This window comes from Carica papaya, chromosome 3, assembly GCF_054855325.1.
Source record: "Carica papaya isolate Zhongbai chromosome 3, ASM5485532v1, whole genome shotgun sequence".
Taxonomy (NCBI): Eukaryota; Viridiplantae; Streptophyta; class Magnoliopsida; order Brassicales; family Caricaceae; genus Carica; species Carica papaya.
Window position 1 is genome coordinate 4,127,598 of NC_142311.1, and position 16,071 is coordinate 4,143,668.

The 16,071-nt window shown below is 35.6% G+C and overlaps 1 protein-coding gene across 4 annotated transcripts; it reads left to right on the forward strand.

The window, feature by feature from the left end:
* The first annotated feature begins 4 nt into the window (after positions 1–4).
* LOC110814039 (U-box domain-containing protein 43-like) lies at positions 5–15,375 on the forward strand. Of its 4 annotated transcripts, XM_088215194.1 has the most exons (6): positions 5–320; positions 405–599; positions 736–772; positions 1,007–2,348; positions 2,831–3,149; positions 13,681–15,375. In XM_088215194.1, the coding sequence occupies exons 4-6, from the start codon at positions 1,116–1,118 to the stop codon at positions 15,177–15,179; spliced, it is 3,051 nt and encodes a 1,016-aa protein (XP_088071320.1). In that variant the 5' UTR covers positions 5–320; positions 405–599; positions 736–772; positions 1,007–1,115; the 3' UTR covers positions 15,180–15,375. The 4 variants fall into 4 exon arrangements, with proteins under 4 accessions (XP_088071320.1, XP_088071318.1, XP_088071319.1 ...); XM_088215192.1 differs by lacking the exon at positions 405–599 and having other exon boundaries at positions 5–353; XM_088215193.1 differs by having other exon boundaries at positions 405–772.
* Positions 15,376–16,071: the final 696 nt, after the last annotated feature.

Here is a 16,071-nt window from a genome sequence, read left to right on the forward strand (position 1 = left end):
TGTCTGGGTCCGTAAGAAAATGAAAAGCAATTCTAAGAGAAAAAGACAAAAAGTCGCCAACGAACAGGAAACACTTTGCAGTTTGAAGCTGGTCCCTCAGTTGTGGAAATTTCTTAGAAAATGTTCTCCATTTAATTTTCTAAAACGCGCGTGCCTCGTTGCACTCTGCTTCTGGGTTATTAAAGAAAGAAAAGTAAACTAAAAAGCTTGACTCGGTTTCCACTGGTGCCCTTTAAAGTCGTTTTATTCCGTACGATTATGGCAGTGAAATAATAGGACAGAAACTTCAGGCTTGTGCTTTTTCTGCTGGTCGCTCAAAGGTGATCTTCATTCTTGAACTATGGAGCTAACAGGTTTGTCTTCTTGATTTTCATTACTTGATATTTTCTTGTTTGACTTATCAGGGAAATTGCATGACATTGCATAACAAATCTATCCAACCTTCTGCTTTATTTTCGAGTTCTGGTTAAACAAGTTGAGATGGTGCCAGATTGTTGTTTCATGGATGTTAATAATGAAGAAAGGCCTTAATTCATTGTCTTTTTCTTGTCTGACTATGCACCATTTTGGAATCCCTTCATTTGCTCTCTCCATTTCAGGTTTTAACGTCCTTTTGCACTTTATCTTTTTTTTTTTCTCTCTCTCCTCAAACTTTGTTTTGTGCATGTCTTTAGAGTCTCCATTGGAATTATTTTGTGATGGTTATTTATGCTGATTTTTTTTTAATGGTTTTAGACTATTTTGATTCTGGAGACCGTCAATTCTAAAAAAGGTACGTGGGAAAATGGTTATTGGAGTTAAGCTTTGTCAATTCAGTTCACTTGGACTTTATTTTTTGAGAAAAAGGAATTTTTTTTTGGAGTTATGCTTCTTTCTTTTTCTTTTAGTTGGAATGAACCCGTTCATCTTAATTGACCTTGAGTTGATTAGTTTTCTTACATGAAATTTCAATTTATTTGGGTCGTTCTGATTGAACTTGCAAATGTGGACTGTTTTTAATGCTTAGGCTGAAGGGTGGAGCAGAAGAATTGGGAAGAGAGGAAATTATGATTTTTCATTTTGTAGCAGAAAATATCTTTGTTCCTTAGTTCAATGGAGCATTAGACTTAGGTGTAATGGCGTTGGAGCTTGTACCCATTGGAACCATCCTGGCTGTGGTAACAAACCAGGTCCTCAAAACAGCTCAGGCTGCAAACGATGTTCTAATAGAGAAAGAGAGTTTCAAGGTCCTATCCAATCACCTCTTTGATATAGAACCTGTGTTAAAGGAACTTCAGCTTCAAAAATTAAATGATTCCCCAGCTGCAAGGTTAGCTCTTGAGAACCTTGAAGCTGATGTGAAAAAGGCAAACAGCTTGGTTGAGAAGTACAAAAATCGAGCCCGTTTCTATTTACTGCTCAAGTGTCGCCACATAGTCAATGAAGTTCAAGAAGTCACAAGGGACATTGGAAGGTCTTTGGCTGCATTATCCCTTGCTAATACTGAGGTCCTCTCGGGGATTTCAGACCAGGTGAATAGGCTGCAGGCTGAAATGCAGAGAGTAGAATTCGAGACTTCACATTCTCAGCTCCAGATAATTGACAGGTTAAATCAGGGTCTTAGGGAACAGAAACTTGATCAAGGTTTTGCAAATGATATGCTTGAAGAAATAGCAAGGGCAGTTGGGATACCTGTTGAACCCTCAGAGATAAGTAAGGAGCTAGCAAGCTTCAAAAGGGAAAAGAAAGAAGCAGCCAACCGCAAAGAAAGAGCTGAAGTTTTCTTCTTGGAGCAGGTTATTGAGCTGCTTTCTCAGGCTGATGCTGCAAGAGATTATGAAGAAGTCAAGAGGCAGTATTTTCAGAGGCTTCAGGTTGTAGAGCGCTATGATGACAAGGAAGAATTTATTGCTCCATTGAACTCCTTCAAATGCCGTATAAATGGGACTGTGATGGTTGATCCTGTAAGCCTTTGCACGGGCACTACATGTGAGAGAACTGCTATTGAAGCTTGGTTTGAACATGGAGAGAGAACTGACCCTGAAACAGGTGAGGATCTTGAAGATACTAGTTTGAGGACTAATCTTCCTCTGAGACAATCCATAGAGGAGTGGAGAGAATTGAATTATTGTCTTAAGATAAGATCTTGCAAGGCCAAGTTGTTGTCAGGTGTTGACTCGCTAATGGAGGATGCCCTGAGCCAAATGCAGGATCTTATGAGAGAAAATTCTATAAACAAAGATTGGATCTCCGTAGGAGGGCTTGCTGATATAATAATTTCTATCCTCGGAAGCTCACAGAACAAAGAGGTGAAGAGGAAGATTCTAATTACCTTAAAGGATCTTGTGAAAGGGCATGCAAGAAATAAGGTTAGTTGCGTGGGAATTACTAGTATTTTCTTATGCTGTTGTCATTTTCATTATCATGAGCTCTTTCTTGTTTGGGTGGAGGAGAGTAGGAGAGTATTGAGAGTTAATATTTGAATACTGCATTCAGATTTGATTTGTTCCTACTGTCTCTGCCATCTAATGCACAGTAGTAGTGATATTAAAGATATTCTTTTCTCCAAGAAGAAAATAAGTTAGAAATATTTGCAGTGTTAGTGATCTCTCAAACATACTTGCATCTAATGTTAATTCTGTATGAAATTCAACTTATACTGCTAACCATTATCTAACACACTCTAGATATTTTAGAATACTGTGGACAATCTTTAGATCTGGAGTTTATACATTTCATAAAGCCAACATACCTCAAGCTACTATTTGCTTCAGAATTTTCAAATAAATAAATGCATGAGGTACAAAAAACCTATAAACAATTTTTTTACACCTACATCACAATTTTGTAGGAAAAAGTGATTGAGTATGAGGGTTGGGATCACATTGTTCGTTGCTTAGCTTGTGACTCTAACATCTCGAAGGCTGCTGTTGAATTGCTATTTGTGTTATTGCAAGACAGATCCAGTTGGGACGTGTCCGTTTGTAGGAAACTTTCTCAGCAATGCAGTTCAATTCTTTTTCTGGTTACCCTTTTGAAAGGCTCAGTAAGGGAGTCGGCAGACTATGCAGAGACAATTTTGAACGAACTTTTTGTTCTTGATGAGGACAATATTTCTCGTGCAGCTCGGTCAGGCTGGTATAAACCGCTTCTTGATTGTATTATTCAAGGTTAGTCCCCGTATTATTTTCTGAGATAACATGCCTACCAACTTGTTAGTTGTTATTACAATCCGTCATCTCATAGCCCGTCATCTCATAGCTGTGGATATTGTTGCTGAAAATCCTTCACCATCAGAAGGAAATTACTAAATCAAGAACGAAAGGATGCAAGAATAGTAATTTAGACTATGTTTAGAATATATTCTGAAATAATATAAAATTTAAAATCCGCACTGAGTTTAACTAAGAGAAGAAGTAGATTATATTAATATTAATAATAAATATCTAGAATTCCATGTATAACTGAAACAATACATTCCGAATTTCATTAAAATTCATAGAGTTTGGAATGTATTGGAATTGGAATGTATTGCTTCAATTCCATATGAAAGTTTCTAAAAACTCAGTTTTTATTATTTCTTAAGTAGGATTTCATAATATTTTAGTTAATATAAGTGTGGATTTGCAAATTAATTTCACAAAATCTTATATTTGGTCCAAATATAGCCTTAGAGAATTGGAAGATATCACTTTCTGTGAACATTATTTCATTGTGAATGCTTGTTATTTAGGCTAAAACCACCGTTACTGCTACCTAAAGAGTGGGGTGGGGGGGTGGGGGGGAGGGGGGAGTTAGAATCTAAATGAAGTTATTTCCTCAAATTACTGAAGGCGAGGGGAAGATGCAATAAAAATACTGTAAATAATATTGGAAGGCCAATTTGAAAATATGTGTTTATTTCACATTCTCCACATCCAAGTTGGTACTGGGTCCTAAGGTGACGTAGTGGGTGATCAGGCTAGAAAGAATCAAAGAGGAAAATCAGGGAGGAGGGAGGTGTCAGTACTGAAAAAGCACTGAAGGTTTACCAGCAACAGAAGAAGCATAACTGTACAACTACTTCTTACTTCTCAAAGTAATTAGTGGAAGTTGTTATAGTTCTGTTAGTATGATTGTTGAAATAACCAGCCAGTAAATAGGCTGGATAAGGACAGAAATTGTAGCCAATTTTTGTTAAAAGTCATCACTAAATACAAACTGCAAAGGACTCATCCAACCCCGAGCAAAGGAAGACCAATAATCCAATAGAACAAGCTGGAAGCATCCAAGAAATTCACAACAAATTTTAAAAGTAGGAAGTCTCAATGGTGAAAGAGTGACAGAGCCTCGACAGTGACGTTGGTAGTTCCCGATGGTGGTTCTCGACACGTCCTCGAGTGTAGGTGTTTGTGGTGGTTGCTGGGTCCTTAGGAGCCTTGAGTGGCGGTGCATCTTGGAGGTTAGGGTAACAATGAGAAGAAGATTTGGGGAGAGATTGTGGATGATTAGGCACACCGTTGAGTGTCGAGCGGCTACACTAGTTGTGAGGCAAGATGCTGGTTGGAAACAGGTGCTTTCTGTCAATCGAACAGAAAACCTTCAATGTTATTGTCGAAGGAATCGAGCAGGATGTGCTAAGGATCTTGGAGAATGGAAGAGGTTCCAAACTTTCATCTCCTTCGGAAAGGAGGATGTGGCATGTCTACTGGGCAGTTTTAAAGAGTTCTTCTGGTCAGGCGGCAGTAAAGCTTGGGACGGGAGTAGGCGAGGCAGTCGACACACTCTGTAGATGGTGTTGAGTCGATACAAGAGAGGTCAATTTTTGGTTTTTTGGAGAGAGAGGTTGGCATCAAGAGAATCTTTGTCTCTGAGGGTGAGCAGACCTAGGGCTGGTGGAAGCTAATGATTGCTCTACACGATGTGACCGGAGTTAGGTTGATACCATTGGGAAAGGAGAAGAATGGTGGAGTGGAGTTGAAGTTTCAGTATAGCGGTGGTCACGGGGCAGTCTGGATTGCCGGAGACAATGTGTTGTCCAGCTTGTAGAGTACAGTTGAGAATGCTGTTGGAAGTAAAGCATGGAGGTGCGTTTGCAGAGGTGGTGAGATTGCTAGTGCAGAGAGAAAGGAGGGTTAAGAAGAAAGGGTCTGTACCCAGTACCAGACCTGCAATTTTGAAATTCAAATTGTTGGTCGAAACACGCAAGGGTTGGGCTGTCGAAGACTTTTAAAAAGGGAGGTGGGCTGATGAATGGTTTGAGGAAAGGTTTTAGGTTAGATAGAATATACTCATGACCCAGCAAAGGAAGGAGGACTGCAGGGACTGGACCATCACAAAGCTTTAATAGACCGGGGCTTTATTTCTAGGGTCGAGCTCGGGTAAAATACAGAGTTGGGCTTGCCCGATGACCCAGCCAATGGAGGAAAACCCTAGAAGCTGCAGGTTTAGGAGGCGGATTGAGAAGTGCATGGCGGAACCAACAGAGAATTCACCATGTGTTTCATGTATTCCAGTTGAAGAATTACGCTACGAGCAAGCAGGCTGTTTTGGTAGTTCCATTGATGTTGAAGGAATGATAATGGTTAAACATCGCTTTTGCACAAAAAAGGCAAGTGATCTGAGATGGTTAGACTAGAGATCAAGTTCTGGTTCAATGGATCGGAAATGGTTCACCCAACAATACTTATTAAGATTTCGAGTTCCTACAACAACATTTTCCTAATTTCAACCTTTAGTATAAGGTTGTCTTTCGACCGAAGGATATTGTTAAAGAGAAGTAAAATCATGATATTAAAAAAAAAAAAATCAGGATATTAAAGAGGAAATAAATTAAAGTGTTAAAGATGAAATAAATCAGAATGTTAGAAAGAAAATAAGTCAGAATGTTAGAAAAGAAATAAATCAGGTTAAAAGGAAAAGTTATATCTTTTGGAATTAATTGTAATTAATTATCTTTTTTTTTTATCTTATAAGACCTATATATATAGGATTGTAATATTTAATAAATTACACATCAATTAAAAAATCATTCTTATTCCACTTTCATTGCCGAAATAAAAACCTAAAAAAAGCCAACCTTGATAGTAAACCACCACCCTCTTGCCATCAACCACCATAGCACTTAATTGGTATTCTGTTTGTTCCTTCATAGAGAAATATTTATTCGAAATCACAGCCTAAGAGCCATTTTGAATATCTTTCTTTGATTCCTAAACCCAACAAGGCATTGATGCATACAATATTTTTGTTCCAAAAATGCGATGGAGAATGGATGTCAGAAAGATACTTCATATAGTTTCTTATGATTTAATTTAATATTGTATTGAATTTTAAAAAATAGAAAACTCTCCCCTTTTTCTATCATATATGTATAAAAGCAAATAGAAAAAAATTTGAAATGTATGTCTTGGTTCAACTTATGAAATGTGAAATTAAAAGATATATTCTGTAGTTTTATATTTATCTAAAGAAAATATAACAAAGAAGACAATAAATAATAAAAAAATGAAAGAACAAAGTGTAAAAAATTAAAATAGTTTCTTTTTTTTAGTATTTTTTCATGAAAAACAAACATGAGATAATAAATCTAGTTTTTTACTAAGATTTCGAGTAGCTATCGTTAGTTTTTTACTAAGATTTCGAGTAGCTATCCCAAATTTAAATTGATTATGTTTCACTTCTTATTTAGAGAAAGACGATCAAATAATTCTCAATCATGGCCCTTACAGATTGGATCATCCATATAATATATAAAAAGAAACTTCAAATACTTGATATTTTTCTCTTTTTATTTAAAAAAATGATATTTTTCTCTTTTTATTTAAAAAATAATATTTTTCTCTTTGAAATATCAGTTCTAGTGACAGTTTCATTAGACATACTACAACTAGAATCTCTCTTTTACCCGACCTAGTTCCTTCACTACTGCAAGTTCCAGTTAGGTCTAGGCATAATACACTTTTTAGTTATTGGAAGGACCCAAATATTATTTTTTCTAACTCAATGGTAGAGTAGTCGGCTTTTACGTGTGACTAACATTTTTTACATATTTGTATGAAATGAAGGATTTGTCTATATCAATGGTAGAGTTTGTAAGACCATTATTGATCCTGAAATGAAGGAATGAAAAAAACATGTTCGTATCAATAGAGAATTATGATAAAATATTTTTTTTTTGGATCGGTACAAACCCGTGTATGAATTCTTGATCTGGAAAAAAATGAATTAAATTCAAATTTTAATTTAAAGTTGGGTCAAGTGAATAAATAGATAAACCCATATGCCTCAATGAGAGAGAAACAAAAAGCAACGAGATTTTGTTCACAATTTGGATGATTACCCAATCTAATTTAATATTAAAACTAACTTAGTGCCTAATGCGAGAAGGACTTTGCTCATACACGGATTATCAATTTTGTAACTATATGCGTATGATTCCGTAAAGAATGAGAAATTGGGTTTTTTCAATAAATGAGAGAAATTCAAAAAAAGAAAATGCTCAGGATGGAAATGAGGGAATGTCTACAATACTTGGGTTGAATCAGATACAACCTCCACCACCAGCTAGCCTTCATAGTTAGCCCTAGAAGTCACTGTTTCTCCTTTCATCGCCATAGTTCCAAGTAGCCACAGTCGCCATAGACATCATCTACAACTCATTTTGTCACAACTCTTTGCGTAGAGCATACATGTCGATAATCAGTATCCTTTTGGCAACTCTTGTCTAGATCCAAGCCAAGCCGAGTCAAGGTGGATTCATTGAGTTGACTCAAAGCAAACTTATTGTTTTCGTCATGGAGCCAAATTACTGGAGCAATTTGCATGATAATTTCAAATCTTAGTAAATTTAGAGTGGAGATTGAAAGAATAAGGCATGACTTTGTGATGTGATAATAACTAAGGAAAAGTCTAATGATAACCATGAGATTTTTGTGATCAGCAAAAGGCGGAAAAGGTTAAATAACAGTGAGCTTCTAGGACATATCTGCAAGTGTTCTCGGACAGAAAGTGATCAAGCTGAATCTACCCAAGTGCAGGCCGAAGGTAATGAATCTGGAGTAGATGCATCCGGGTCTCGGCTTAAAAAGAGGCAGAATCAGAAAAGTTATTGGGCCTCACGGCCAAGAAAAGACTCGGCCCACAAATCCAACCCAAGAAGAAGCCCAAAATGTGAATTGGGTGTGGATACCTGTGGAATACACATGTGTGGCCCTTCACACACGGAGCCGTGACACCCACACATGTCAAGACTTGTGGGCAGCAGCGCTCGCACACCCCACAGTGCGCAAACAGGCGTGCGACAGGCCACCCACATGTGCAGAACACATGCATGTGCGGATAGGCAGCTCTGCATGCTCCAGCACCGAGCATGCGCGTGGACATCAGCAGCCATGCGCACGACATGCACATGTGCTCAAGAGGCCAGGCGCACGCCCAGCACTCAGCTGCGTGCGCGGAGGAACAGGATCACGCGACCTGCCCGAGTGGCCTGCGTGGCCCCAGCACGCTACTTGCGCGTGCCTAGCCTGCTGCCTGCATGACAGCCCCTTTTTGAGTTTTTTTTGGACTCCTTTCTCCTTTTTCCAAGTGCTATAAGGTTTCCACATTCAAATGATTTCTTCAACAATTATTCATGTGATTCAAATGCCAAAATTGGAGGAGAATTCTACTCAAGATTGAAGTCCAAGGAAGATCAAGATTCTTGAAGATCTGCATAAGAAGAAAATATTATTTTAATGATTATTTTAATTATTTTAGGATGAGATTCCCGTGTTTTAATATTTTTTATTTATTTTCTAATTAAATTAAGTTTTAGAATTTGGATAAAAATTGTAGATCCTATTCCGAATAGAAGTAGAAAACAAAAGCGTATATAAAAGCTTAAACTCTTAAAATGTAAATCACAATTCAATTTACCAATAAAATTAGGATTTAAGCTTTCTTCAAAAATTAGTTTTGGGTAATTTTCTTAGCTTCTTCAAGTTTTTCGAACTTGGGGGGTTTTCCGAAATCTTGTCGAGCCGAGGAATTGGGATCAACTTATCGGATAAGCTGTTGCGTCTTTCTTTTCCTCATTTTAATTTTCCGATTTCTTTTTTTTGCATTCCATACATTTGGGTGTAGATTCAAGTAGGGAGGGGTTTATTTAGGTGGTTAAGTTTCTAATTACATGTTTAGTTGAGATTCCAGAAGTCAAAACAATCCTCCTCATACCCTCTTGCGTCAACTTATGTCCCTAGATAAACAACTAGGTATCAAATTATTGACACACTTAGGTATGACTTCTACTTTACAGGAATTAAATGCCTCAAATAAATCCTTTGAAAATTTTTAAATCATAAACTCAGGATCCAAATGTCATATGGGCAATACTTCTAAACATCTTTATGCATACATTCCATGTTTAAGTAATAAACAGATTGTCACTGCAGATGTTCCTACAATATTATTGCAAGCAATGGCGAAATCAAGTTTAACCCTTTCATTGTCCTAAAAAATGTATTATATGTCCCCAAATTGTGCACTAATATTGTGTTAGTAAGTAAATTATTTTAAGATTTTACAAAGTAATATTTTACTCTTTTCACTATAACTTTCAAGACCGAAATTTAGGGAAGATAATTAGACACGTTGAAGTTAGAAACGGACTCTTCTACTCAGATACACCAGGAGGATCCTTCTCTAGTATTAGTAACGACCTTGCACACAAGATTCACCTTCACCGTAAAAGATTTGGGTACCCATCCTTCTTCGTCTTAAAGGTGATGTTTCCCTCATTATTTAAGAGTACGAAATATGAACATTTATATTGCGATATATATGAGTTTGTAAAGTATAAACATATAATATTTCTCATTAGTAATAAACGAAGTTTAGTTTCGTTTTCATTAATCCACAGTGATATTTTTGGATCATCTCACATATCTAATATTATGAGACTTGATGGTTTGTGTCATATATTGATAATTGTATTAGAATCACTTGGTTATTTTTACTCAAAATTAAATATGATGTTAGTCATATCATATTCTTGTTCTGCAAAAAGATAAAAACCCAATCTTGAATATTGATAAAGAAATTTTGTACTAATAATACTAAAAAAAATTTTAATCACACACTTTCGTCATTCTTCCATCAAGAAGGTATCCTTCATGAATCATCATGTATCTATACTTTACAACAGAATGGAGTAGCAGAATGCAAAACGATGTTTCTAAACAATCTAGAAGCAAGACCATTCTTAATGCTATCTACATTATTAATCACTTTTCCACAAGTGTTCTTGATTTAAAAAATTCTCTTGAAACACTTCAATAATTTTACCCAGAAGTAAGTGTTACAAACCATTTGGTCCATCGGATATTTGGATGTGTTGCTTTTGTTTATATTCATTCTTATCAAAAAGAAAAACTTGATCTCCAAGCTTTGGAATATGTATTTGTTGGATACTTCTCATCTCAAAAGGAATATAAATATTACCATCTGCTCACCAAAAATTCTATGTATTTGCGGACATCGTATTTAAATAATGAGTATATCCGTAATACAGTATTTGAAGTATTGTTCTGCAAAAAATGAAAAAATATTATGAATTTGAAATGCAGACACTTGAAGAGAAACAAATTTGGAAATGGTGGATCTATTTAAAGGCAAAAAACCGATAGGATGCAAATTCATTTTTAAATAAAATATAAAGCAGATGACATAATCGAGAGATATAAAGGAAGACTGGTGGAAAAATGTTATATACAAACATATGAAATATACTATTAGGAGACATTTGTACCAGTAGTCGAGATGAATACTGTGCGAATCTTGTTATCGTTACTTGTCCATTTTGATTGGTAATTGCAATAATTTGATGTAAGAAATGTTTTATTGTATAGAGGTTTAGAAGAAGAAATTTATATGGATATTCCATCAGACTTTGACAAAGGAGCATGATCAAATAACATATGTGAATTAAGAAATGCTCTGTATGGACTTTAGCAATTACTAAGAGCATGATTTGACAGATTTGAAAATTTGGTGATAAATATGGAATTTAAGTAAGATTAATGAGACTACACTCTTTCCATCAAACACTCAGAGACAAGAGGAGTTACAACTCTTCTAGTATACATTGATGACATTATCGTAACAGAAAATGATGAGAATAACAACGAATACTAAAATAATGCCTAACAAAAGAATTTACAATCAAGAAACTAGACAAATTGAAGTGTTTTTTGAGAATTGAAGTTGTTCGCTTTAAATCTATAATTTTTATTTCTCAACAGAAATACATACATGACCTACTAAAAGACACTAGCAGGTTAACATGCAAACCAGCTAATACTTCTATTGATCCTAACTACAAACTAGGAATAACTGAGGAAGATATTCTAGTAAATAAGAAAATGTATCAGATATTAGTTGGAAGATGATCTACCTACCTATTCCACACAAGACCAAACATCATCTAACCATTAAGTGTTGTAAGTCAATTCATGTACAATACAAAAAAAGTACATGTACAAGCAACCTACAGAATACTGCAATATTTAAAAGGTTAGTAGAAAAAGGAATCATGTTAAAAAAAAATGACAAATTACTTTTAGAAGCTTATATTAATGCAGATTATATAGGGTCAGTTGTAAATAGAAATCTATTACATGCTTTTGTATCTTTCTTGATGACAACCTAATCACATAAAGAAGTGAGAAACAAAATATAGTTACGAGATCAAGTGCGGAATCAGAGTTTTGGGCAATGACACAAAGGGTATATGAAATATTATAGATAAAAAGAATTTTGGAAGATCTTATAATGAAGTAGGAAAATTCTATGCGCCTATACTATAATAATAAGTTGGTCATAATATCGCTCACAATACGGTACAACACGACCGAATCAAATACATTGAAATTGACAAACATATTATTAAAGAAAAACTTGATAGCGACTTAATATATATATCATATGTGTATATTGTACGTGTATACCATATGTGTCCACCAATTCTCAACATGTAAATATGTTAATTAAAGGTATAAGCAATCTAGCACTTCGAATTCTTATTTGCACGTTGGGAATAGACAATATTTATTTCTCAACTTGATAAAGAGTGTTAAAAAGAAAGAAAATCATAATATTAAAAATGAAGTAAATCAGGATGTTAAAAGATGAAGTAAATCAGGATATCAGAGAAGAAATAAATCAAGTTAAATGAGAAAATTATATCATTTAAATTAATTGTAATTTATTGTTTTGTTTCTTTTCCATTATAGAAAACCTATATATATAAGATTGTAATATTCAATTGAATACACAGCAATTAAAAATTATTCTTAGCAGATATTGTCAGTACTGGAAAACCACAGAAGGTTTACTAGCAACGGAAGAAGCATAGTTGTACTACTACTTCGCAAAACTAGTTTGTTGGTGGAGGTTGTTATAACTTTGTTTGTATGATTGTTGAAATAACCAGCTTATAAATAGGCTGGATAAGGATAGAACTGGCAGTCAATTTTTGTAAAAACTCATCCCCAAATACAACTTGTAAAACTGCAGTATCTCTCTCTTGAAATCCTTCTTGATTTTCAAGTTCTCATCTTTCTCTATTCTTTTCTCATCTCGCTCTAATTCTTCCATACCTAAGTCCTAAGCAAGAGCTCATGTCAAAAACTCTTGAGACATCGTCCAACCTTGGCGATTGCGACAAGCACCATTTGAAGGGAGTGATGTCGCATCCACTATACCCAAATCAGGACCGGCAGACGCACCTTATCCAACCAGACACTGGTCCAGAGGGATCCGATACAATCATGAGATTCCCTGGAAGAGCAGACACCAAAACTGATTTAGGCTGTCTTCCCAATTTAAATTGATTGGGAGTTTCTTTATTTGTGTTTAATTTGGATTTTGAAATAATTAGAATTTATTATGACTAGGAAATTATTGCTTTTGTAATAAAGCAAAATTTATTGCAGAGCTTCCTTATAAATAAGTAAGCAGACTGCATGAACAAAATTATCAGAGAATTATTATTAACAAGGTTGTAGAATATCATAGTCTAGAGATTAAGTGGATTCTCTCTAATGAACATTGAACTATAAATTTAATATTGGTTGGAAAGAAAGAAGCTTGTAAAACATGTATCAAGCTTGTTCCAGGATTTCTCCATGACAACCAATAAAGCAATCCTTGATCGAGAAATAACAGTTCTGCATTAGAAACGTCTTAGGATCGTGCACCAGCTGGTTAACAGGAATTTGACAGGATATAGAATACGGTTTTTTGGACAGGTGCCAGTTCTGGTAAAAGGACTGATTAGCAAAAAGTTCCTAATGAAAAAGCTTTAAATAAATTGGTCTGGTATGTGAACTCTCATATTTTGAATCTAAGAGTTGTCAACCTCACCTATCAAAGCCAAATAATTCTTAAAATGGGCTCAAATGGAACAGAAAGCTATGCTAGTAAACTTTTCGGAATCTTGTTCTATAATCTAGCTTGATCTCTGAGTTGAAAGTGGTTGACATTAAAATAGTGGCAATGACCAAAATGTCTTTAATTCTCTCTTGCGGACATCTCGATTTACCTGCATATGGAGGATCGCTTCTCCTATTAATTATTTTCTTTTGGATTACATTTGTGAGCAATATCAAAGTGAAGGTCTAGTGAATGATGTTCTATAGTCCCTTCAGTTTAGATATCATGCATCATATTAAACTTTTGCAGGCACAGAGTCCTCCAGGATATCAATGGTGAGAGCACTAATTAGCATGGAATTGGTTGATTTCAATTTAAAGCTTCTCGGAGAGGAAGGAATTATTCCTCCTTTGCTTGAAATGGTGGCATCTGGAAATATTGAATCAAAAGAGTTGGGCTTGTGTGCCTTGGTTAAACTCTCTGATTGTCATGACAATAAAGAACTTGTTGCTGCTGCTGGCGGGCTTCCTCTTGTTTTGAAACTAATCAACACGCAGCATGTACGCACAATCATTATTGTTAGATGCTGTGAATTCCTTGAGAAGCTTTCTTCTGACAATGACGGTGTCAAGTTCTTTGTTGATGAAAAAGGGGCTCAACTTGAGTTAGAATCAATTGTCACCAGTTTATTAGCATTGCTGCGGAACATGAACTCATCCCACAATGTTCGGAGGCCTGCTATGCGTGTACTCCTTGAAATATGCAGATCTGAAGCTACATTGGTTAAGACTGCAGTTCTCACTGCCAATGGGGTACCCCTGGTCCTTCCTCTTCTTGATGATCTTGATTCAGAAATTCGTGGAACAGCTGTAAATCTTATATTCCTCTTTTCCCAGTACGAGTCAGAAGGCGTTGTGGAATACCTTCTTAAACCAAGAAGGCTGGAGGCTCTTGTAGGGTTTCTTGAGAATGATGATGGGAATGATGTCCAGATGGCTGCAGCTGGTTTGTTGGCCAACCTTCCGAAATCTCAGCTCTCACTAACAACGAAATTGATTGAATTGGATGGATTGGGTGCAATTGTAAATATTTTGAGATGTGGGACCACGGAAGCTAAAGAAAATGCTCTAAGTGCATTGTTCAGGTTCACCGATCCCACAAATGTCGAGTCACAAAGAAGTGTTGTTGAAAAAGAAGCATACCCTCTGCTTTTAGACTTTCTGAAGACTGGTTCAGTGACAGCAAAGGCTAGAGCAGCTGGTCTCCTTGGTAATCTCTCCATGAGCAGTCCAAAGCTCACAGCTGTGCGGAGATCAATTGGCTGCTGGTGCTTTTGCCCAACACATGTTCCTTTATGTGCTGCTCATGGTGGTATATGCAGTGTAAGAAGTAATTTCTGTCTCTTGGAGGCTAATGCTTTGCCTGACTTGGTGAAACTCTTAGAAGGTGAGGTTGATGCAACTGCATCTGAAGCAATTCAAACACTTTCCACACTTGTCCAGGAAAACAGTCCTCAAAGAGGAGCCAGTGTTTTGCATGAGGCTAATGCAATAAAACCTACATTGGAAATTTTGAATTGGGGAACAAATTCTCTTAAAGAAGAAGCTTTAGGACTCCTGGAGAAGGTTTTTAGGTCAAGGGAAATGGTGGAATACTATGGATCAACAGCTAGACTACTTCTCATTTCTCTGACTGGCAAGAATATTCACCGAGAAAGTTGTCTTGGGAGGAAGGCTGCAAGAGTCTTGTCACATATAGAATGCTATTCAAGATCATCAACGTCCATTCTTTCAGGACTATTCGGATGAAGATATCTCCCAAATCATGGACTTTGTGGAATTTTATTTTTTTCTTTATGGAAATTTCTTATAGATGTGATCTTTACACTCATTTCTGTGCCTATCAAGAGGAGAAAAGTGAATAGAATGAAGTTATTTTCTTCTTACTGTAAAACATTAACGAGGAAGAATGAATAAAAGGAAAATCTTTTAAGACAAAACATAATATCTGTATATTTTGTAATTCATCTTTTTCTTTAGGGTCGTTCTTTTGACTACTTCCCTCTTCATCTCCTTCCTAGCAACATAGTGTATGCTTCAGTAGACATTGGATTTGTCATGTTAGAATTACTTTTTCATTCTTTGTTATTATTTTGTATTCAGGTGAGATTCTGATAAATTCAGAGTCTTCGATGAGGCAACATTTAGACCAAAAAATTATGTAGTATAATTTTTTTGTTATTCTACTTCTCTATCTGCTAAAGCTTGCATTCAGTAGATGTAAAGAAACTAATCTTCTTCATGCCAATTCTCACTCTCCAGCTTCAAGTTCAAATATCTTGTTAGTTTACAAGGTCACCTATACTTGTGTTGAAACTAAATAAGTTTATATAATTTTATTTAAATATATAATAAGTATAAGTTTTATGTACACATAAAATCTACTTGCATGAATAAAATTTATAATCCCTCATGCTTGTTTTTATTTTTAAAAAAGTTAAAATTCTATTTTTTAAAAAAATATATATTGTTTTATTCACCAATTAATTAGATTTGGTCGTGGGCCTAATGAATGAATTAGATATCATCATGGGCCATTAGGGTTTGCATTCATAATGAGCAATTCTTCACTTAGCAACTTGTATGTGGAAAAACTCTACAGGCATTATTTTTTTTTTTAATATGGGTAAGTGGGTGATAA